The sequence below is a fragment of the Mus caroli genome, unplaced genomic scaffold (genome assembly GCF_978045245.1).
Source record: "Mus caroli unplaced genomic scaffold, Mus_caroli_1 scaffold_3, whole genome shotgun sequence".
NCBI lineage: Eukaryota > Metazoa > Chordata > Mammalia > Rodentia > Muridae > Mus > Mus caroli.
In genome coordinates, this window is record NW_028227258.1 from 152,441,889 (window position 1) to 152,466,266 (window position 24,378).

Sequence of the window (24,378 nt, forward strand, 5' to 3'; positions counted from 1 at the left end):
TTTTATTAGGTATTTTCTTCATTTACATTTCAAATGCTATCCCGAAAGTCCCCTATACCCCTCCCCACTCCCCCTCCCCCCATTCCCACTTCTTGGCCCTGGCCTTCCCCTGTACTGGGGCATATGATATTTGCAAGACCAAGGGGCCTCTCTTCCCAATGATGGCCAACTAGGCCATCTTCTGCTACATATGCAGCTAGAGACACAAGCTCCGGGGGTACTGGTTAGTTCATATTGTTGTTCCACCTTTAGGGTTGCAGACCCCTTCAGCTCCTTGGGTATCTAATTTACTTTCGTATTGAACACACACACACACCCCACATCTACATATATAGAAAGAGAATATTACCACTTCTACACATAAACATCACTTCAAGAGGAGTAAGAGTTTATTCTGAGCCAAATATGATTAGCCACGACTCAAAAACACGGATTTAAGCCACCCTAATGACTTGTTCCTCCTAGCAAACAGCATTTTCCGCTCAAGCAGGTGCACAGGGGGCGGAGAAAGGGGCAGTCGCAAGACCAGAATCCTGGGAGGAAACTTTCCCAGTCACAAACTTGGGGTTGAAGAGCGAACGTCACCCGCTCGTAGCTGCTTGTGCAGCCTCGGGGTCCCCTTCCCTGCCATCTCACCCCACCCCACCCCCGTCTTTGCTTTCATTCCGCGCCAGTGCAAAGCGCCGCCGCCCAAGCCGACGTGGCGGAGCGCACAGGTCGCGGTCAGGTGGTCGGTGACGCCCGGGACCGGCACCCGGGAGGGCGGCGCCGACGCCCGGGGTGGGGACTGCGCGGGCGGCCGCGGGCGGAGCGCGGAGAGGCGCGGAGGAGCGCGGCAGGCCGAGCGCCGGGAGCGAGGTGGCTCAGACATGGACCGCGGCGAGCAAGGTAGGTGGCGGCTGGCTCCTGGTGGCCGTGCGGAGCCTCGGAGCCGCGTCTGGGCCATCCCGACCCGGTCCGGTTCGATGGCCGAGCCCCCGGAGCCTCTAACGAGCGCGGAGAGGGAGGAGGGGCCGCGCCGCGGGAGCCGGAGTGTGAGCGAGTGTGCTCAGGCGTGCCCGAGCGAGTGTGCGCGATCGCGTGCGAGTGTGCGGGGAGGAGTAGGGTGGCGAGAGGCCACCGAGGTGTTAGGATGCGCGCAGCGAGGGCCACTCCGGCAGCGCGCTGGCCTCGGGGGTCACCGGCAGATCCTGGAAGTGATGGCGTTCAGATGGGACCATGACTTGTGAAGACTTCCTGCTCGCCAGTTGGAATTGTTGGTGGCCTTTGAGCCCGTAGCCACAGTGTTTGGGTGAAGATATTTGCAGTAAGAGGAGTCCCCAAACTATGGAGTGTAGAGTGCAGCCTGTGGGTTTGGTTGGGGGAAGGGAGCTTTCAGTATCTGGGTCTTAGTTTCCAGCCAGGTGAATCACACAGCAGGGAACCTTTGGTTTCCTGCACCAAGCTGTTCCTTTCACTTCCTAAGATGGCTAGTCTAGTGAAATTGCCCGGAATAGAATCAACGGAGATGTGGCCAGAAGCAGGTTATGGTTTTCAATTGAAATATTGCCTACGTGGGAGAGCTCTGCTATGAAACTGGTATGGGTGGCAGGCTTGAAAGGGTATAGAATGCTAAAGAAAACACTAAGTCTTTTGGAAGTGGTTTTAGGGATCATTCCTGATGCAAGCCCCTGTAGAATACCTTATTTTCTGCTTATTTGCTTCCGGTGTTTGCACCTGGTATGAGTATCAATAATGGGTTTTTGGAAATGTAAATAAAACCGTATTTCACAAGTACTGTGTGTATTTTACTTATGATTAATTTGTAAGGTAGATTTTTTTTTTTAAACCTAGTAATCTCTCCTTTCTCTTTTCCCCCAAGATAATTTCACGTTCACTCTATGTGCTTATTAACCTTGCTGCTACTCGTGAACCTATGCATGCTGTCTAGACTTTTGGCTTTTGGGGTCGCACCTCGAGTTGCCTCTTTGAGCCTGTGTGGTTGGCTGAGTTACTTGTTTTTCGTAGGTCAGTGAGTGAGTAAGTTTGTATCGGAAAACCTGGGACCATTCCCTCTGACTTTCCATGTGGACTGTGTCAGGGTGCATACGTGTGTGTCTGTTTTGTGTGCTCTATATGTGTGCTGTGTATTGACTGTTTTTGCCATGTTTAATATACTGATGGTTTTCAGTCACAGCCTGCAACTTTCAAGTGTGCTGAACTGCTGTTTGGTTCCGTGTCTGTGTGATTGTTCTAATGAACTGTGTGTTTCAGCCCAGCAGCTGTCTCCGCCTTCCAGCAGGCCAATGTACTCTGTGTGGTTTTATGGGACTTGGTTTTTTTTTTAAAGTTTTTAATCCTAGGACTTGTAAAGTGAGTCTTTCCAGGCTTCACTTTGGTGTTTTCTGTGTGAGGTGCTCACTTGCCATGGTACCACAGCTGTCAGCTGTGCACCCTGTCCCCACCGGGAAGAGTGCAGGGTCCCTGGGTCCTCGGGGAAGGCCTGCTCCCATATTCTTGCTGGATTTCTTAGTACCTTGTGACAGGTGGCCTACCTGTATCTTATCACAGTCCCCAGGGAACAGGGTAGGGACTCAGCAAAGCTGAAAAGTGCTTGTGTAGCTTCTGCCAGCTGCTGACCTCTGGCTGCTTGGTTCCTATTTCCTTTTTTCCTGGCATCTGGCTGTGTTGGGCGGTACAAGTGACTTTACCTGTAATTACCTGTAAAGGACCTTTGAATTGGTAGTGCAAGCGCTTTGACATCTAATGGGTCTGTGGTGGGACTCCTTGCTTCTTGTGAAGGAGTGGGAGGGACAGGGACAGGTGCAGTTTTAAACCAGCAAACTGTGTTGGCTGGGATAGAGTGTAGCAAACCGAGATTGTGTCTTTAATTGCAAGGACTTTTTGTTGTTCTGTCTGTCTGTCTGTCTATCTATCTATCTATCTGTGAATGTGTCTTTAATTTCGAGGACTTTTTGTTGTTCTGTCTATCTATCATTTATCTGTTTATATATTTGCAGAACTATATTTTAATCTATATCAGAAACTGTCTGGATTTATATTTATATGCTTGGAGTTTAACCCTTGTCCCTTATAACGTCATCAATAACAGTGACAATAATGTCCTCTTTCTTGTCTTACATGAACTTGCTTGAAAAGGTCTTACATTTTCTTGTTTGTTGGTGCCCCAAATCTACTTTTTGCTGCTGATTTTCTTAGCAGACCTTTAAACTTAAAGATGAACAGTGTTGTGTTCTTTGATACTTTGTAGTATGTGGCCAGGGTTCTACTGTTTTCTTTTTCTACTTTCTGTTTAGACTCTGGGTCCTGTGCAGCCCTTCTGTTTGTGCACAGCGCCTTTCAGGCGTTTTCAGGCACTAACGGGCACAGGAGACTCGATGTGTGTGGTGTTTCCTATGTTGCCACTTGCTAACTGGAGCATGCCTGTGTGAAGACAAAGCCTTCCTGTCTCCTTTTAAGGGCTGAATACTTATTTGTAAGCAAGGACTCCCTATGTCATTAAGAACCCAGCACTGTAATATATCAGCAGCAGTTACCCACCCGCTCAGCATGTTGTTTGCTTAAACAGAATAATAATTTAAAGGGAAAGAGGGAAGGTTGCCAGGGCCAGAAACCTGAGAGAGAACGGTGAGTGGGGAAAGAACAATAGAGTGATGTGTTGTTACTATTTGACTGGTTAGCCTTAGAGTTAGGATAGATCTAGGATGCCCTTTATTTAAACTTGAAGCAGGTGTGAGCAGAGAAGGATGGATACTTCAAAAGGTCTGGTCCCTAGACCCTGGGAGTGGCCTGCCGGGCGTTAGTAACCTCTCTGTCATCTGCTCAGTACTCCTGTTTCCCTACTGGGTGGATATCTGTGACTCATCCTCTCCTTCCTGCTTTGTGTGTGTGTGATAACCTGCCTGGTCCCTAGGGAAAAGCCAGTAGTGAAAGTAGCTGTGGTCTCTTAGCAGATTCTTAAAACAGAATAACCTATGTGAATAATAAAAACACAGTAGACACTCACAGTTCAGAGCAGAACAGAGCAAGGTGTGTGCCACGGAGCACTTTCTAGCAGGCTCCGTTCATTTTCTACCCTCTTGAGGTTAGTTTACTGTCTACTCTTGTAAACTCTCTTTTGAGACTCGCCCAAACATTATTTAAACTGGTTGGGTACCAGTTGTGCAGAGACCATAGTTTTTACATTTGTTTTTTAAATTAAAAAAAGAAATCAAAGGATTTATTGGTTGTTTGATTGATTTAGATAGGGTTTTGCTATATAGCCCAGGCTAGCCTAGAACTTGCAGTCTTTCTGACTGTGTTCTGAGGTCATAGGTGTAGGTCATCATGTCTGTTGAACGGGGTACTTAAGATGTTAATACAAATTGAAAAAAAAAATTGAGATCTAAAAATACATTTTCTGCTACTAAAATAGTTGTTTATTTTAGAAGAATTGAAAATGTGGAAGAAGAAAAAGAAAATAAAACTACTTCTAATACCATTCTGACAATTCATAGTATGCTTGTTTGTGTATCTACCCCTTTAAACTGGCAAGTCATAAAGCCAGAGCATCTGTGAAAGTATCTTTTATTCACCCGTGTAATTGTCTCGTAGGCTTACTGCCTCAGTCGCTAGCTTGGGCCTAGTCCTGGAAGCTTCTAGCCTCCATACAGTCTTGTCTAGGCCTAGAGTGTTTTCAGCCACTGAGGCTTATTGTGGACTAGGTGCATCCCTTCCTAGTTCTTTCTGAGCTCTATCCGACTCAGCTGTTCTGTCATACTCTTCTTTACGGTGAGTGATTTAATCTGGCTTCACTGCTTGGCCTCATACTAACTCTAGCAATCTTTTCTAATCTTCTGGCTCCGTCTCATTCTCATTCTATCTTCCTTCACCTGTGTCTAGCTTGTTCTCTCTCTCTCTGCAACCTGCCTCGCCTTTCTCCTCTCTGCATTGCTCTCTCTCTCTCTCTCTTTTGGTTTTTCCAGACAGGGTTTCTCTATATAGCCCTGTCTGTCCTGGAACTCACTTTGTAGACCAGGCTGGCCTCAAACTCAGAAATCTGCCTGCCTCTGCCTCCCTAGTGCTGGAATTAAAGGCGTGGACCACCACGCCAGGTGCCCTGCTCTCTTAAGTAGCCTCTCATTTCTCTCTGTTCTCATGAGAGTTGGGCGTAGTCTATTCTGTCAAATCTTTCTCTGATTCGTCACTTTGTCTGCCTTTCAATTAGACATGGCTTCCAAACTTGGGTGCTTTCTTCTACAAAGTAACTTTACCTCCATTGTTTGGGATTAAAAGTGTGTACTAAGGGTGTGTCTGTATTCCAGGCAGAGGGATTAAAGGCATGTCATAAGGCTGAGTCACACCCCACAACTAGAAACAGGTTTTTTTAAGTAACTAACATAATCTTAGGGTTCACGGTGGAACAGCATCCTATTTTACAACTAGCCCTTTAAAAATAAACTGTATTTTAATCAAGCTGTGGGTCCAGTTTGGCATATCGGCCTCTCAGTAGTTTGAGGCAGGAGGATCTCAAGTTCAAGGCCTGCCTGGACCACTTTTGTGAGTTCAAAGCCAGTCTATCTTAAAGTAAAAAGTAAAAATCAGGCAAAGTCGGCTAGCTCAGTGCCGGTTACTCTTCCTAACCTGTCAAGGCTGTGGATTTATTCTCTAGTACTGCCAATCAAAAGAAAACCTCAGCCTTCACAACATAGCAACCATTCCTTCCTTCCTTCCTTCTCATTCATATATATATATATATATATATATATATATATATATATATATATATATGAAATTTGTAATTTTATTATTTTTGTGTATGGATGTTTTGCCTGCTGTCCAGAACAATTGTTCATTTGTTTCTTCTGATGGGGCTGCTGGATGACCTGGGTCTGGGGAACGGAACCCAGGTAAATCTCTAACAGTGAGCGTGTCCCCAGCAACTTCATTGCTGTGTGTGTGTGTGTGTGTGTGTGTTCCAAGGCCAGAGCAAGACCGGTGCTTTTATCCCTCTCCACCTTACTCCTTTAGATGCAGTCTCTCTGAAGCTGAAGCTCTCTGCATTTTAGCCAGAGGAGAAGCTGCCTGCCTCTGTCTCCAGCGTTGGGGTTCAGGCACTGGTAGTTTTGTCTTGCTTTTTACATGGGCGCTGTTTTGTTTTGTTTTATTTTTTTGAGACAGGGTTTCTCTGTGTAGCCCTGGATGTCCTGGAGTTTTGTAGACCTGGTTGGCCTTGAATTCACAGAGCTCCACCTGTGCCTGCCTCTGCCTCCTGAGTGCTGGGGTCAGACACGTGCGCCACCGCCTGAAGGCAGGTACTCTTGCAGGGCGAGCGCCATTGTGCACTAAGCACAATGTCTCCCTAGCACTTTTTTTTTTTCTTTCTTTTTGGATTGTGTGTATAACGTGCCTGAGTGAAGAGTTCTTTTTTTTTTTTTTTTGGTTTTTCGAGACAGGGTTTCTCTGTATAGCCCTGGCTGTCCTGGAACTCACTTTGTAGACCAGGCTGGCCTCGAACTCAGAAATCCGCCTGCCTCTGCCTCCCGAGTGCTGGGATTAAAGGCGTGCGCCACCACGCCCGGCGTGAAGAGTTCTTAAAGGCGCGTGACTGTTCACTTTTGATTGTGCCAAATCGTGCCCATGGAAATGGTGCCAGTTATTTCGCTGGCATGTGTGAATGTCTGCTTCCACACCACGTGGTCGCGGTGTTCCTGCAGTCTCAGCTTTACCTGTTTTACTAAAGAAAGATGACTCCTCCCCTTCCCTCCCGGCTTCCCCCCCCCCGCCCCCCCCCGCGCCACCTCTATCCCCACCCCTCTTCTCCATCCGTTTCCCTACCCTCTACCCCTCTTTGGAGACAGGTTCTCACCAAGTAGCCCACATTGGCCTTCCATGTGCTGTAAGCCCTCAGCCTTAGCCTCGGCTGAGAGCACCACACTGGCCGATGTTCTTTTCTGATAGGAAAGTGCATCCCCTCTTTTTGGATGTTTCAAATTTACATTTCATTTTCAAAACGTTTAGCGATAATCATTGCTGGCTTTCCTGATGTGTTTTCTGCATTCCCCGCCTTGATCTGTAAAGCCCTGCTGCCTTCTGTCTGCTAGGTGAGAGGCCGGTTGCCTTCCTTAGGTTGCGCTTTCTTCTGTGCTTTACGGTGACTTTCCTTTTTCCCAAGTAGGAATACTAACCAACGATCCTTTTCATTTATAGCTTCTAGCTTATGAATCATTCCTAGAAATGCCTTCTCACTCTGACTTCACATTTTATGGCTTTATTTTTTACATTTAAGTCTGCCATCCATCTGGAGTTTATTTTAACCGGAGGTGTGAAGACAGATTCTGGACACCTCAACTGGGTGGTGGTGGCGCACTCCTTTAATCCCAGCGCCGGAGAGGAAGCCGGCAGACAGATCTCTGAGTCTGAGGTCAGCCTGGCCTGCAGAGAAAGTTATCGGACAGCCAGGGCTACATAGAGGAAACCTGTTTCCAAAAGCCAGAGGAAGAGGAAGAGGAAAATGTATATCTTCTTCAAATTCTGCCTTCCCCTCAGATATATGTGACATCCATTAGCAATATCGCTAGCCAGCCTTTTAATTTTTGGAAAAGCCTGTGTATTGTTTTCTGAAGTGACCACACCAGTGGTGCCCAGGGCTGTGATCTCTCCACATGTCCCCAGCACCTGCTCTTTTCCTGTGGTTCTCAGGGTTAGTGGTGCTGGCTGCACCTGACTATAGCTTTGATTTGCATCTCTGGTGGCAAGGAATGGTCTGCATCTTTGCATATGGTTTAGCAGCGAAATGCTTACTGAAGCCCTTTGCCAGTGTTTTGTTGTTGTCGTTGACTTGAAGAGTTCTTTATCTATTATAGATACTGGTCTTCTATTGTCATGGTTTGTAAGTATATTTTCCTGTTCTATAACTTGGCTTTTTACTTCCTTAATTGTTTTTTCCCCTCTTTTGTTGATTCTCTGCCTTAAAAAGAATAAAATGTAAGGTTGAAAAATGTCATTTTTATGTTTCACATGTCTATTTCCTAGGAGGTGTGGATGACTTAGCTATTTGTGATTCCTTTTGAGACGTTTTTAAGCGCCTCACTTTTCATAATAAATCTCACACCTCGCATCGCTTTCCCCTGCCCTTACACCTCACCTTGTTCTCTGTGGCCCAAAGCATTTTGCACATGTACACATACCTTCGTTCCCACCAAACCATCATCTTCCCCCAATTCTTAGCCGTTTATTTTGTTCATGTTTTTCTTACCATTTAGGCTATGTTGTATTTAAAAACAAGATTTATTTTATGTATATGAATGAGTGCACTGTCTTCAGACACATCAGAGGGCATCAGATCCCATTACAGATGGCTGTGAACCACCATGTGGTTGCTGGGAATTGAACTCTGGACCTCCGGAAGAGCAGTCAGTGCTCTTAACCGCTGAGCCATCTCTCCAGCCCCTATGTTGTACTTTTTTTTTTTAACCCCCCTCCCCCTCCCCGACAGGGTTTCTCTGTGTAGTCCTGGCTGTCCTGAACTTACTCTGTAAACCAGGTGGCCTTGAACTCAGAAATCCACTACTTCTGCTTCACAGGTGCTGGGATTAAAGGCGTGTGCCACCACTGCCTGGTTTATGTTGTACTTTTAAATGCCAACTTAACTAACAAAATATAGTATTAAGAGTAAATATCTGAGGAATACTAAAGGGCTGAGAAGCACCTGAAAAAATGTTCAGCATCCTTAATCATCAGGGAAATGCAAATCAAAACAACCCTGAGATTCCACCTCACACCAGTCAGAATGGCTAAGATCAAAAATTCAGGTGACAGCAGATGCTGGCAAGGATGTGGAGAAAGAGGAACACTCCTCCATTGCTGGTAGGATTGCAAGCTTGTACAACCACTCTGGAAATCAGTCTGGCGGTTCCTCAGAAATTTGGATGTAGTACTGCCAGAAGATCCAGGAATACCTCTCCTGGGCATATATCCAGAAGATGTTCCAGCCGGTAAGAAGGACACATGCTCCACTATGTTCATAGCAGCCTTATTTATAATAGCCAGAAGCTGGAAAGAACCCAGATGCCCCTCAACAGAGGAATGGATACAGAAAATGTGGTACATTTTCACAATGGAGTACTACTCAGCTATTAAAGACAATGAATTTATGAAATTCTTGGGCAAATGGATGTATCTTGAGGATATCATCCTGAGTGAGGTAACCTAATCACAAAAGAAGTCACTTGATATGCACTCACTGATAAATGGATATTAGCCCCAAAACTTAGAATACCCAAGATACAATTTACAAAGCACAAGAAACTCAAGAGGAAGGAAGACCAACATGTGCATACTTCATTCCTCCTTAGAATAGGGAACAAAATGCCCATGAAAGGAGTTACAGAGACAAAGCTTGGAGCTAAGACGAAAGGATGGACCATTCAGAGATTGCCCCACCCGGGGATCCATCCCATAATCAGCCACTAAATGCAGACACTATTGCATATGCCAGCAAGATTTTGCTGAAGGGACCCTGATATAGCTGTCTCGTGTGAGGCTTTGCCAGTGCCTGGCAAACACAGAAGTGGATGCTCATAGTCATCTATTGGATGGAGAAAGTACCCAAGGAGCTGAAGGGGTCTGCAACCCTATAGGAGGAACAATAATATGAACTAACCAGTACGCAACCTCCTCCCCCCCCCCCCCCCCAGGTCGTGTCTCTAGCTGCATATGTAGCAGAAAATGGCCTAGTCGGCCATTATTGGGAAGAGAGGCCCTTGGTCTTGCAAACTTTATATGCCTCAGTACAGGGGAACACCAGGGCCAAGAAGTGGGAGTGGGAGGGTAGTGGAGCAGGGCTGTGGGGAGGGTATAGGGAACTTTCGGGATAGCATTTGAAATGTAAATAAAGAAAATATCTAATAAAAAAAAAGAGCAAATACCTTTAGGTGACACTTTGGAGACACTGAGCTGTCTCTGAGTTGCTTTTGATACTTATTTCTTGGATTTTGTGTCTTCTGAATTTATAGGCTTTGGTAGTCAGTACTAAAAACAGTGCTTTCCGCTATTTATTTATATACCTTAACTCACGAACATTCATGGTTGAGAAAAATGGAAATTAAGTTTTAAAAATTGCCTGTATGAAGTTTTGGACTGGAAACTCAATGGGTTATGTGATCCCTGCTGCATCCTCAGGCTGTTGGAGTCAGTGTGGTCGGACACGGAGGGTGTGGCTCTGTCTGTCCGCAGGCCAGGGACAGGATTGAATGTGGTTTGGCCAGCCTGCCAGGGTCTCTGGGATGCGGCTCCATGCTTGGTGTGGGTGTTTCTAGGAGGCAGACTGGAAGCACATCACAGAGTACTGGTTGGAGAGACTTCAGCATGGATGGAGTCAGACGGGAGTAGACAGAAAAAGCTAAGGATTAGGGAGAGAAACTGGCTCGGCAGCGAGACAGGAATATATGTTCAAATATGCTTCTAGCTTTATATAAATCACCGAAAAATGTGTTTTGTAAATAGAAGAGAGACTGGTTCTTTCATTCTGCAGTGTGTTTGTAAAAATGCCATGTCTACATAAAATGGATAGTGATGCTTAAGCTTGTATTGGGCAAAGGTTGTTAGACATAGTGCCTTGTCATTTAACAAACCAGGCCCTGTCAGTGTTACTAATGTCTCCGGAGCTTAGAGTGCATGGATGGCCTTGTTTGTTTATTACATCCCAGGCTGTCCTGGATCTGAATGTTGCCCAGAAACATCTGGAGCACCTGTTCCTCTGGCCTGTCTTTTAATCTGCTAGGATTACAGGTGTGTGACACTGACCTTCATTTATGCAGTGCTAGAGCTCAGATCCAGAGCCTCCTGTGTGCTGCACAGTGTTCTACCCACTGCGCCACAGCTCCAGACCCCTCAATACATGTTAGAGTAGTTCCTTTGAATGTTGCTGTGAAGGACATAGCCTCTGGTGACCATGCCTAGCTGGAATTTTCCATTTACTATTTTCAGATCATGGTTGTCCCTGAACTCCTAAAACCGTGGATATTGAACCCACACCTAGCAGCAGCTTGCATGGGACCCCCAGTGGGACTGCCTACAGGAGCGCCAGGCATCCCGAGGTGTTCTGCATGCTGCTTTCTCTGTGTCTCTCAGCCCTACCACCATTTTCAGTTGTTTATGGGGGCATAGTTGCTGTGGTCACAGCTTCCCAAGATCTACTGTGCTGAATGCGGAGAGCTGTACAAAAAACATTACCCTAATTAAACCTATTGTTTCTAAGAAAATAGCACTGGGTCCAAGACAATTTAGTATATGATTGCTGAGCAGGATGCTGTGCTTTTTAGAAACGTTTTCCCCACAGCTAATTTAAACAAAATTGGAATTCAGAGGAACAAGGTGTGAGCCCTGCTTCCCAGTTGCATGCATGTCTGGAGTCCTTTAGTCTGATAGCATTTCCGAAGTGTCTGCTGTGTGCCAGCCTTCAGTATAAGTGCGTCCAGGCTCATCCTTTTTTTTTTTTTTTTTTTTTTTGGTTTTTTGAGACAGGGTTTCTCTGTGTAGCCCTGGCTGTCCTGGAACTCACTTTGTAGACCAGGCTGGCCTCGAACTCAGAAATTCACCTGCCTCTGCCTCCCAAGTGCTGGGATTAAAGGCGTGCGCCACCACACCCAGCTTTTTTTTCTTTTTAAGACTCTTGACAAGTCCTGGGAGCAGGTGCTGGTGTGACCCCGCTTTACAGGGTAATTTCTCTAGAGCACAGTGCTTGGCACAGACAGATCTGGGCTTCTGATCTGTGATGTCAGGCTGAGGCATACATGTCATGTCCAACTGAACATCATCTAGAATTTATCCAGTGTCCCTTTTCCCTTGGAGGGCAGTCGCATAGTTACTGTGGAGCATGAAAGGTAGTTAAGAAGTGAGAGCCTGTGTCTCTCTGTCCTTGGAATCAGAGCTAATTGGAAATGTTAAGGTCAAGAATGTTGGGTATGAAGTCGTACCTGGGTTCCAGTTTTCATGTGACTTTTCCTGGCTCACCATCTGACTGACAGTGATGATGCCCCAGGTAGTACGGTGTTACGGATACAGAAGCTGAGCGTTGGGTGACTGGAGTGCTTGAACTCAGCGGATCCCAATGACTATCCAACGGCATGGATTTAGAGACATTTCTATAGTGTGACTACCTACAGGCTCTCGGATATATGGCTTGAGAGACATGGGGTGCAGATAATGTGTAAGCTATATCACCTTGCCAGGGAGGAAGCCAGCCACTCTGGGCTGCATCTATACTGAGACCTCAAAGTAGACCGTGCCATTTGAACTTGGCTGGAATGCTTTGGAGGTTTGCGTGCTCCAGGGTGGGGTGGTGTCTGGAGATGAGGACTTTGGGAGGTAATTTAGTCATGGAGGCTAAACTCATGGGTAGAGTTGATGCACCTTTCTCTCTCCCCCGTACCCCCTCTGTGCGTGTGTGTATGTATGTATGTAGGTGTGTATGCACATGCACATGGAGGCTAGAAGTCAAGTTCCAATGTTGTTTTTCAGGTGCTAAGTCTACCTTGCTTTTAGAGACAGGGTCTCTGACTGGCGTGAATTTCTTCATATTGGCTAGGCTGTCTGCCAGTGAGCTCCAATGATTCCCAGGTGGCATTACACAACACCTTGGCTGGCTTTTTTTTTTTTAAACATCCAAAACACCCAAAAACATAGGTTCTGAGGATTGATCTCTGTTTCCCACAGGAAGATAGAGCAACACCAATCTGTGAACCGGAAATCACTGCTTGCGCTTGATTCCCAGTCTGCTGCCACATCGATCCATTTTGGGCTTTATCCAAGAGCCTAAGAAGTGATGTCATTGAAGCCGTTCTGTGGTCCTTGAAGGGCTTGAGCTGACAGAGACCAAGTACGGTGGGAAGAAGTGATGGAGAGAGAAGGGAGGAAAGAGGAGTTTATAAGGAGGACTTGGAGCGCCAGCAGGGGACTTGGCAAGCCTCAGAAATGGCCTGGGCCTGGGGTTTAAGGTGACCTTGGGAGTATAAATGCAGTGTCTTGTGGGTGAGGGCCAGGAATCGGGATTAAGAAATGTTGCTTGGCTGATGCACAGGAAGTATGAAAGCCAGAAAGGGTGAGTCACTTAGTTCTAGACCCGAGTTGAGAATGCTGTGGACATTGAGTGTGCTGGGTTCCTGGGAGGCGTCAGGGAGAGTAAGTCAGGTGTCTAGAGACTCAGGTGGGAAAAAAAGAAGGGTAAGGGTTTCATATTGGATGTAGAAAGAAAGAACTGTGCTAGTCGGAAAACACAGAAAGCTCTAGACACCAGGAGGGAGACAGAGGGTACGAGAGCTGAGCTGCTGAGGTCTGTTCCCATTCCAACACTGTGTAACCAGCTCACCCTTGCCCACCTGCTGCTCTCAGCTGGCCTGGAGAACCGATGCCTCAGGATGGGTCCCCCAGAGCCCCTGCTCTCAGCTGGGCTGGAGGACGGATGCCTCAGGATGGGTCCCCCAGAGCCCCGGCTCTCAGCTGGGCTGGAGGACGGATGCCTCAGGTTGGGTCTCCCAGAGCCCCGGCTCTCCAGTTGGGGAGGGGTGGTGCTAGAAGACTCCAACTGCTGGGTTCCTTGGATGCCTGTTTCTGTTGGCCATGTCTCTCATGTGTGTCTTACAAGCTTCCCCAGAGCTCCTTAGGAGGAGTCCTGGGAGAGATGGGCTGACTGGAGCTATGTGGCTTTTCATAGCCTTGCTTTGTAAGTCACATGATTTTACATCGTGCCTGTAGCTAGAACTGTGTCACTGAGCACAGCTGGGAAGCAGGTCAGTGAGTGAGGACTTCTATCTTAAGATGACCACATCTTCACGTGTGACATCCATGCAGATGTGTTCAGAGAAAGGTGGGTCAATTGTCAAAGTTCAGGATACCTGACAATGGGCAGTATGATGACCACAGAGAAACTAAAGCAAAAGCAAGAAGCAAGCCTGGCCTGCGAACCTTCCCAGTGTCAGTTATGAGATAGGTAGGCTCCGACAGGAGTGGAGATGGCAGTCGGGGAGGTGAACAGGTTGAAACTAGCCTCTCTGACAAGATTGCCAGGATATTCCCTGTGAGGCTTCGGAGAATGGGGAGGACGGGTAGGTACAGGCCGAGTCTGTGGGGATGGAGGAAGAGAGGTAGCCAAACAAGGATGCTCCTTTGGGAAGAGTCCAGCTGTGTTCGAACAGAAATTGTGGATTACATGATAGTGCTTGTCCTGTGTTTAGTGATGTTTTAACTGTCAACGTGGGAGGATGAAAAGTGTGGCTTTTGCAAGTGAGTAGAAACCAGAGGTGAAGGGAATAACTAGACGTGCAGTCCAGCAGCTGCCTCTATCTTAGTCAGGATGCTAGACTTGCAGTCCAGCAGCTGCCTCTATCTTAGTCAGGATGCTTCTCATGCAAAGGATCTTTTCATGGTGGTGTTAGAGTCTGACCTTCAGTAGCCCAAGTATATAGGCGGTAATTAATTTTCATGTGCATTGCAGAGCAGAGACATTTATTAAATATTGGTCCTGAGGAAGTATGATCCATCCCCTGGGTATTCCTATCGTCAGAGAAGCAGTTTAACCTGGTGGTGACATCTGAGCAAAGTTGGAGATGCTGTGATCTTGCAGATTTGGCCAGTGGTTGCTGAGGCTGAGAGAACTTGTGTTCACAGCATGGGATGGGTTGTGCCAAGTGCAAACTTATCAGATACTCTTGTAAACTCGCTCGCTTGCTTGTTTGCTTGCTTGATCACTTGCTCAGATCCTTTTCAGAAACCACCTTTATTCAGCATCCTGACCCAGAGTTGGTCATAGCTCGCTGTGAAGCCTCCATGCCCCAATGGGAAATGGATGGTTCTGCCTGCTGCTTCAGGGGTTCAGTAAGATTGAACATCTCCATTCGGAGCAAAGACAGCCGGACATTTCTCTGGATTGAGCAGCTTTCCTTTGGTTCTGTGTTACAGTCTCCTTGCAGACTTTCTGTAGACAGTGGATTTGAGACGCTGAAATAGTCAGCTAGCATCCACTTTTTTAACTTGCTGGACAACATGTCCCCGTGTGCTCTAAGCACATGCCTTTTGAGGCTTCTTGCTCCCTGTCATTTCTCCCAATTTCCTTTTTCCTTTTTCTCTTTCCGATCTTCTTCACTTGCAAGAGTGACTTATGCATTTATTTAATAATATGCTTTATGTGGAGGTTTTTTTTTTGTTTGTTTTTGTTTTTGTTTTTTGTTTTTTTTTTTCGAGACAGGGTTTCTCTGTATAGCCCTGGCTGTCCTAGAACTCACTTGTAGACTAGGCTGGCCTTGAAGTCAGAAATCCGCTTGCCTCTGCCTCCTGAGTGCTGGGATTAAAGGCTTGCGCCACTATGCCCAACATCTTTTTTTTTTTTTTTTTTTTTTTCAGTAGGAGTAATAAAACATTCCCAGAAACCTGCTTTGTTAACTTTGTTCATTTATTATTAATGTCCTGGTTATTTCAAGGCTAATTTTGTTGCATATATATACATATGACGCTTCTAAATATAGAAGAAACTTTTGAAACGATTGGGAATTTAAAAATATCACACTCAGGGCCAGTAGAGAAACAAGGAACCATTGTGGCTCCTTTCTCTTCCTGACTTAAAGGTGTCATGATTAAGGAAAAACCACTGTTAGACGTTATATAAGGAAGTTTAGATTTATCTTTCCTAAAGGGATTGCGGAAGCCGTTAGTCAATTACTGTAACCTGTCCCTCCTAGGCTGTGGGCCCCTGTGGGATTGTCATGTCCAGCACGGATGCTCCCTGCCTTGCAATCCGCCCTGTTATTCCCTCCAGTCTTGGAGACACCAGGCTCTCATCCTTTTGTTCCCCTTTCCCAGATGTTGGCCCACTCAGACCCTCTATACTTTCCGCAGTAACAGTATCTGTTTGCTTTCTGTGTTTAGATGTAGCCATTCCCCCTTCCCACTACTGTCTGTACCTGCTCTTCAGTTCTGAATAGGTGGATGCCCCGGGAGGCTTCCCAGGAACGCAGTGCTGTGCACGTGCAGTGGTGGGAGGAGGCTCAGCCAGTGCACAGAGGGGACAGCTTGGACTCTGGGGTGTCTGGAGAATTTGAAGTTTTTAATTCTTTTCAGTCAGTACTGTGTAGAACAGAAAGCATTTTTATTTGCTGATGATGCTAACTTTTATAAATGCTTTCAAAGTCCTAGTTTCTGTCCCGTGATCTTTTCCGGTTTACTGGTGGCCGAGTTTAAAGTTTACAGGGTGTAAGGAGCTCTCCAACATCAGAACTAAGACTGCAGTAATTTTTTTTTTTAAGATTTATTTATTTATTATAGGTAAGTACACTGTAGCTGTCTTCAGACACACAAGAAGAGGGCGTCAGACCTCATTTCGGGTGGTTGTGAGCCACCATGTGGTTGCTGGGATTTGAACTCTAGACCTTCGGAAGGGCAGTCTTGGGTGCTCTTACCCACTGAGCCATCTCACCAGCCCAAGACTGCAGTAATTTATCACCTGCTATTGATGTAGGAACCCTTTGTCTAAACGGGGTTGCCAAAATGGAACTGGTTTACTTCAAAAACAACAATGTGTGGTCATGTGTTCAAGGTGTGTATGTGCACACGTGGAGGCAGAGGCCAGCCTGAGCTCTTGTTGCCTCTGCACTGCACTGCCTGGTTCCACCTCCCACAGATGGGGTTGCATCTATGCACTAGCATGCCCACCCAGCTTTTTACATCAGAGTGGGGGATTTAACTCAGATCCTCGAACTGCCAGGGCACGCCCTTTCCCGACCCAGTCATCTCCCAGTCCAGAAACCGAATCTTCAGGGATGTGGCCTTGGCATTCTGAGTTCTCTATTAACGTTACCAGCGGAGCAAATCTTGCTGGTGCCATTTTGGAGAGAGAAGTTCTGAGGCCTAGGAGTGGGGAAAGGGCAAAAAGGATGGGCAAGGGCAGAGGAGGCTCTGTGCGTCTCTCCAGCTGCTGAGGAAGGATTTTCTCTAGGGAGACAGCAAACTTGCTGCTGGTTCTACCCTTGAGCAGTTGTCACCTTCCATGTTAGGATGGCTGACCTTGTACGGGCATTAGAAAATCAAAGCAGTTGCATTTCATGTACTTAGTATTTTTCTGTGTGCTAGTGGTGGTTACGGTGGTGGTGGTGGCGGTGGTGATGATGTCTTATAGAGTCAAATCTGGCCTCAGATTCATTATATAGCTCTGGCTGGACTTGAACTCCTGATCTGCCTGTGTCTAGGAAGTTACTCTTCACCTCTTTTCCGTTTTCACCATGAGTAATCTGTATCTGTTGTATAGTAGGAAAGCATAGCAATAATGCATTTAATAAGAAGTCATATTTCAAAACCATTATTTATGCAAAGTTATTTAAATAAATCAAGAATATTAATTTTACAGTTAATTAATACAATATATTTTATGTATAACATTGTATTTTATTATATGCAATATATAAAAATTACATATTTATATGTAATTTACAATATAGTCTATTATGTTTATATATAAGTTAATAAAATTAAAAATTTCATATTTTATCAATTAATTAAGCATATCAATTTACTTTTCTGCCACTGTGGCCAAATGCTTGGCAGAGTCAACTTACATGAAGAAAGTTTGTTTATTTACTTAGGCTCACAGTTTCAGAGCCGTGGGACAAGGGCAGGCAGGCTCCTTTATCAGGAGGAGGAAGTGAGGCAGGAACCAGATGGCCTACTTCTGCCAGCAAGGTCACCTTCTTAGGTTTCTACAGCCCTTTAAAATAGAGTCACAGACTGGGAGCAGGCATTTAAAACGGAGCTGGTGGGGGACCTTCCTGCTTCAGCTCACAGCAGTAAGTATCTTACCGAAACCTCAGCTTAAGCGCTTTTCTCCCTCTCTTGGGTTGGCTATACGTGTACAGCAATGGGTAGAGGTGCTAGCAGAAGCTTCAGACCATGCTAATAAAAGTCATTTTCTCCACTCACTACATTTCTCTCCCTCTCCTGCACACACCCCGTCAGGTCAATGTTCAAGTTCTTAATCACAGGCCTTTCCCTGAAACACTGAGTGCTTTCTTTGGCCGTCCTTCAAGGATCAGATTTCGTGCCTTCAAAGGGAACCTGGATCCTGCTTGTGCTTGCCTTTTGTCTCGTAAGACATCCGCTGAGGTCTCCGGTATGATGGACATTCTTTTGAAGGATGATGTTGAGGAGGAAGGCTATTTTCATGACAGCTTTGTATTCCTGCGTTGGTGCTTCTGTGGCTTATTTCTGCTCATGTGACCTTGTCAGTTCTGTTAGGTGCATCTAACTCCTGTAGGCTGTTCTCTTCCCTGCTTCTCTAACAAAAGGTTTTCCTTTCCCCTTCCCCTTCCCCTTCCCCTTCCCCTTCCCCTTCCCCTTCCCCTTCCCCTTCCCCTTCCCCTTCCCCTTCCCCTTCCCCTTCCCCTTCCCCTTCCCCTTCCCCTTCCCCTTCCCCTTCCCCTTCCCCTTCCCCTTCCCCTTCCCCTTCCCCTTCCCCTTCCCCTTCCCCTTCATCTTTTTTCTTTTTTCTTTTCTCTTTTCTCTTTTCTCTTTTCTCTTTTCTTTTCTTTTCTTTTCTTTTCTTTTCTTTTCTTTTCTTTTCTTTTCTTTCCTTTCCTTTCCTTTCCTTTCCTTTCCTTTCCTTTTCTTTTCTTTTCTTTTCTTTTCTTTTCTTTTCTTTCCCTCCTCTTTACCCCCTCTCTCTCTTCAGGGTCGCTACATATTCCTGACTGTCCTGGAATTCTATAGACCAGGCTGGTTCTTGAACTCCCAGCCAGAGATTCTGTGTCTGCCTCCTAAATGCTGGGATTAAAGATGTGGTCCTCCACACCTGACAGTTTATTTTATCTTACATTTCCACGTTTATCACAGAGGAAAGTCGAGGCAAGAACCTGGAAGCAGGAACTGAAGCAGAGACTGGGGAGGAGTGTTGTTTATCATCTCACTCAGCATGCTTTATGCATCCAAGCCTGCCTACCTAGGAGATCTCCCATATCGGTCATTAAGAAAATGACCCACAGACTTGACTATAGGCAAGTGTGATAGCCACAACTCAACTCACAATCCTGCTTCCCAGATACGTCCAGATTTGTGTGTGTCAGGTTGGCAGGGAAGATTTTGTTTTTTCCTCTTCAAACTATTAATGCTAATCAGATATATTTCAGAAGGTGCCCCAGAAACCCCAGAGTTGCAGCATTCTGCTTTGGAGTAACTGAGACACAGGGTTCTTGTTTATACAGAAAGCTGCTTGCCTGGAGACTTGGCATCACCTCAAAGTACTGATACAAGGATGTCACTTCCAGCGTCTGGCGTCACTTCCGGCGTCTGGCATCATTTCCAGCATCTTGCATCATGTCCGGTGTCTGACATCATGCTAGATGCCATGTTTTTTACTTGCCGTTAACTCAGTAAGGATGGATAAATTACATAAAGATCATTTGGTGTGTGCACCTTTCAGAAGACAAAATAACAGCAAACATAACTCTAATTGACTTTGATTTCCCAAAACCAAAATGGAATAGGCATTCCAATGGGCACTGCTTGGACATCCAGCCCCCTTTATTTTTCAGTTTGACTGCATGGCACTTAGGGCCAGAGACTCCATTTCTGTTTGATCTGACCTCATGCAGGAGCTGGGTCTAAAAACAAAGACTTCCCGGAATTTTTTTTTGTCATGCCTTAAAAATAATCACTTGCACTGTTTTTCTTAAGTTTTAGATCTAGTCTGTAGCGACAAAGAATAATCCTTTACTGCTGTTGTTGAGAGTTGAGCTCTGTGTCTGCTGTAAGAGAATTACATATATTTCTGTAGAGTGAAGAATCGAGGCTTGGAAAGTTGAGTGCCTCGCAGCTGTTCCTCTACAGCTTGACTGTGGCTTCAAGCAGGGCTCCTTTGCCTGTGTCAGAGTACAAGTGGGCGGCGATGGCCTCCCGTGCCCACGAGAAGAAAGGTTGAACCCCAACTGCTGATATGGCCAAAGCCAGACATGAAGATGGTTTTAGCTTTTCTCCCAGTGGAATCTGCAGAGTTCTTTTTCGAGAGAAGCTTTGCTTGTTCTTTATCAGAGAGTGAGGCAGGGTATCCAGGTTGTTCTAGAAACCAGCTTTTAAAGTCCTTGCCTGTGGTGTCAGTGGTAGTGCCACGCACCCCTGAGGTATAGATCAATTTGGTTCTTACTTTTAAAACACTTCAGGGCTGAGGATGTAGCTCAGATGCTAACATTCATGAGAACCCAAGTTCGATCCCTAGAACCATATAAACCTGGCATGGTGGCGCAGGCAATGGGAGGGGCCCAAGTGCACAGCTGTCATTAGCTACACAGTGAGTTTTGAGGACACTGACTCAGACACACACACACACACACACACACACACACACACACACGAGAGCTGATGGCTCAGTGAATAAAGTGTTTGCTGTGCAATGGTGAACACTGAAGTTCGGGTCCTCAGAGAGCCAGGTGGACTTGACAGCCGTCTGTGATCCCAGCGGAGGGAGGCAGAGAGGGAGATCCCTGTGGCGAGGTGAGCAGTTTGGCTACAGCAGCTGTAATTGGTGAGGTTCAGATTCACTGAGAGGTCTTGCCTTAGTAAATAAAGTAGAGAGAGGATAAGAAAGACACTCCAGGTCAACTTCAGTCCCTACACACACACACACACACACACACACACACACACACACACACACACACACGTATACAGTGTGCCTACATATACTTATGCAAATCTCACATACTGTATATACACTTATACACAAGAAAGTATTTTAGAAGTGGATTATTCTTAATTTGTTTTGTTTTTATTTTTTGAGACAAAGGGTTTTGCTGTGTTGCTCAGACTCCAAAGTGCTGTGATTACAGGCATGTGCCAGTATACTTCACAGGAAATTAATAATTCTTTGGCCACTTCTTGACCAAATATTAAGTGTTATGACCCTCATATTTTAGGTTTCTGTAAATCTTGTAGAATTTATTTTTACATTCAGAAATGTTGTCAGTAAAGGTTTGATTTCTTTTTTTCCCCTCTCCCACTTGTGGCTGTGAAGTGAATGGAGGAAACTGTGTGTGTTGTGTGTGTGTGTGTGGTGTGTGTGGTGTGTGTGGTGTGTGTGTGTGTGTGTGTGTGTGGTGTGTGGGGGATGTGTGTGGCGTGTGTGTGTGATGTGTGTGTGTGTATGCTGTGTGTGTGATATGTGTGTGATGTGTGTGTGTGTGTGTGTGGTCTTAGGCTCTGCTGTGCTGAACCTGCTTGATCAGGATTTTCGGGTACCTCAGCCAGTCCTCTGTAAGGCTCATTACTTCTCCCTCAAGTCTCCTGCTCTTGTGACCTTTGCCCTGCGGCCCCACAACACAGCTCCAGAAAGTGCAAGGACGGCAGCTGGGACTGGCAGCCGGGACTGGGAGCCAGCTGCTTGCTGCTGCCTGTAATTCAAAGCTTCAACACAAACAGAACAACAAAAGACATTCTAAGTAGCTGTTCTTAAACAAGGCCTGTACTGTTCAGCCTCCCCTCGCCATGGTTGCTAGCCCTTCTTCCTGTTACAGTTAGCCATTTGTCATGTGCTTGCTCTTCAGAAGACATCAGGAGGACCAGTTGAACTGTTGTCAATTAGGAGGGGAATCCTTCCTGACTCAGTAGCCACTAGGGAATGTTAATCTCCCATCCAGAGCTTTCCATGTGTTACAGGAGCAGCTAACCATTTACCTGTCCCTTGCTGGCATCTGCAACATCATCTAACTTAGAGGACCCATGCATAGAGTGCTTATGAGAAGCGGGGTGAGCGTAAATAAAGGTGAAGCCCGGGAACCTCAGATGACAGTTGTCCTACTGTGATCTCTGCCTCCCCAAGGCCTCCCCAAGCCTAGAATTATCTGAGGGGCAGATGGTAGCACTATCCAGAGTCTGACTCTGTAGGTCAAAGGTCAGGCCTGGTAATAGATATTTTAAGCAAGATTGCATGTGTCACTGCTCAGGGACCACTTTTGGTCACATTATATGGAATAGAATTTTTTTACGGGGGAGGGGTGTTGCTGTTTTAGTTGTTTTCGTGCTGTTTGAGAGTCAGTCTTTGTGTAGACTTGGCTGGCCTGGAACTTGCTATGTATTTTGCTCTGTCCTTGAACTTTCAGTATTCATACAGCCTCTACTATTGACTTCTGGGATGAGCTTGTAGGTGCCGTGTGTCTGTGTACCTGGAGGTCGAGAACCCATGGCTTCATGTATCTTCGGCAAGTATTCTACACTGAGTCACATCCCCAGCTCCTGTGTGTCCTTTTATTTTGTTTGTTTATTAGTATGGCTATCTTGTCAGCATGCCTGTCTGTACATCACTTGCCTGGAGTGCCCTTGGAGACCAGATGAGGGGGTCAGATTCCCTGGATCTGGGCGGAGTCACAGACAGTTGTGAGCTGCCATGTGGGTGCTGAGAATCGAACCCAGATCTTTTGGAAGCACAGCCAGTGAGCCTAACCACTGAGCCATTCCAGTCCCCTTGTGTGCTGTTTTAGAAAAACAAATGTTACTGAGCTATATATACACAAGTATATTTTCCATTTCCTCTGGGTCATGCAGAGCTCTGTATAAGCACCTGCTGGTCACTTCCTCCTCCTCCTCCTCAGCTGGTGCATGACATTCCAGAGTATTCATGTGCCATGACTTCATGTCAGGCCGCACTTATTTTGGTTCTTTCCAGTGGTTTTTTTTTTTTTTTGTGTGTGTGTGTGAATTATTATAAGCAAGTGCTTTGTTTAGTTTCCTGCATGAAGTGTGCTTGTCAAGGATAATATACAGAAGTGAAATTGATGATCATGTGAAACTTTAGTTTAGACGCTGACTTCCTAGTACTCACATGGTAATGCCCAACCATAGGCAGTTTGTCTTATTCACCTTCCAGTGCGTGGCTAATTCAGTGCAGCAGAATCTGAATGCGCCAATTGGACCTTTCACACAGTCTGTAGTAGCCTTCGGATTACTGACGTGTGTGTGTGTGTGTGTGTGTGTGTGTTTACATATTTAAAAACTATGATTTCCTTCCTTACTAATAACTGCAGACTGATAAGAACTGTGTTCAGCAGCAGTGGGTCATATACATAGAGGGCTGAGTGTCTGTCGTTCTGTAGTTCAGGTTGGCCTCCAATTAGTGATCCTCCTGCCTCAGTCTCCTAAATGCGGGGATTGTAGGGATGCACCAACATATCAGTTTCCGTTGGATTGAGAGAGGGACACTGTGAGCTAGCGGCATCTTTTCTTTCTATCTCTAAGAGGTGGCTATCAGGCACACACCAGCATCTTCAGCATATTCAGATGGAGTTCTTTCTTTTTCAAATGTAGAATCAGAGCTAGAGTTTTCCTACTTCATGCCAAACTCTGATGTGCATGATCAAGATCAGCGTTGACTATGGTGTCCTGCTGAGGGAGTTCTCTCCCCCAACCCCCATTTCTTGGCAGCACTGCCACAAGAAGTAGGGAGGCCTGTAGTCATGGGCGGGCTATAGAGGGCCCACTGTGTTTTTAGTTTTACCACTAACCAGTTCCAAATTTTCAGAAACCATGGGATGGTAAAATTAGGAAGGAAAGAGAAGGGAGGAGGTGAGGGAGGGAGGTGAAGAGGATGGGAGAGAGGGAGGGGTGGGGGGAGGAAGAGAGGCAGAGAGAGGAGGAGGGAGAGGGGCGTGGACAGGGAGAGGGAGGAGATGGGATGTATGTTCATGCATAGTTTTCAGCCTCCTTTTGCCTAAATTATTAAAACCAGCCCCTCAAAGCTTCTATTATTTTAAAAATAAGAGGTTCTCCTCCCAACAAAACCAAGCAAACAAACCAATCAGGGCAAATATTCCACAAGAAAAGGTTTCAGTTTGATTTGAGGGGGGGAAATTGTTTTTCCTTTTGCCTCATGCAGACGTTGAGTGCAGAGCTGCCGGCTCCCCATACACACGTGCTGTGGTGTCTGTCAGTGAGGGCTTTCTCTTTGCCTCATGCCCTGGGCCTGGGAACTGCAGAGCTCCTCAGGAAGGGATGCTGCTGCCGGTCTAAGAGGCTGGCTCTGCCCCTGAGCATCAGTGGGAAGGTGTCAGTCTGCAGCTTCCTCAGCAGCCCTGTAGCATACAGATGATCTTCCTGTGCACACATGTCACCATCTGTGGTGACAAATGTGGCATTTAAAGAATCACTTACTTGCCTTTCTGATCTTAGCAGAAGGTCACCCTGTTTGGCCACAAGGATGGTAGTTTTATCTTCCGGCTTCTGGCAAGTCTGGTTTTCCTTTCGCTGTTGAGGCACAGTTGGTGAAGCACCCACATGGGGGCTAACATCCATTCGTAACTCCATGTCTGGGAGTGAAGGGTGGGGGTTATGCTCTCTTCTGACCGCCACAGGCACCTGGTACACTTGTGCTACACA

The 24,378-nt window shown here is 46.2% G+C and overlaps 1 protein-coding gene across 5 annotated transcripts in view; it reads left to right on the top strand.

Moving 5' to 3' along the window:
* Window positions 1–547: 547 nt before the first annotated feature.
* Tpd52 (tumor protein D52) overlaps window positions 548–24,378 on the top strand; it is a 77,621-nt gene continuing 53,790 nt past the window's right edge. Inside the window, exons 1-2 of one of the 5 annotated variants that reach the window (XM_029475460.2) lie at window positions 548–888; window positions 12,697–12,859. Coding sequence is in view for 3 of the 5 variants with exons in the window: in XM_085836029.1 (XP_085692155.1) it covers window positions 870–888; window positions 12,338–12,348 (30 nt within the window). In the remaining 2 variants the exon portion in view is untranslated. Of the gene's footprint in view, window positions 889–1,126; window positions 1,307–12,337; window positions 12,349–12,696; window positions 12,860–24,378 lie in introns of those variants that run through there. The other 4 variants (XM_085836029.1, XM_029475459.2, XM_085836027.1 and 1 more) reach the window with 4 other exon arrangements.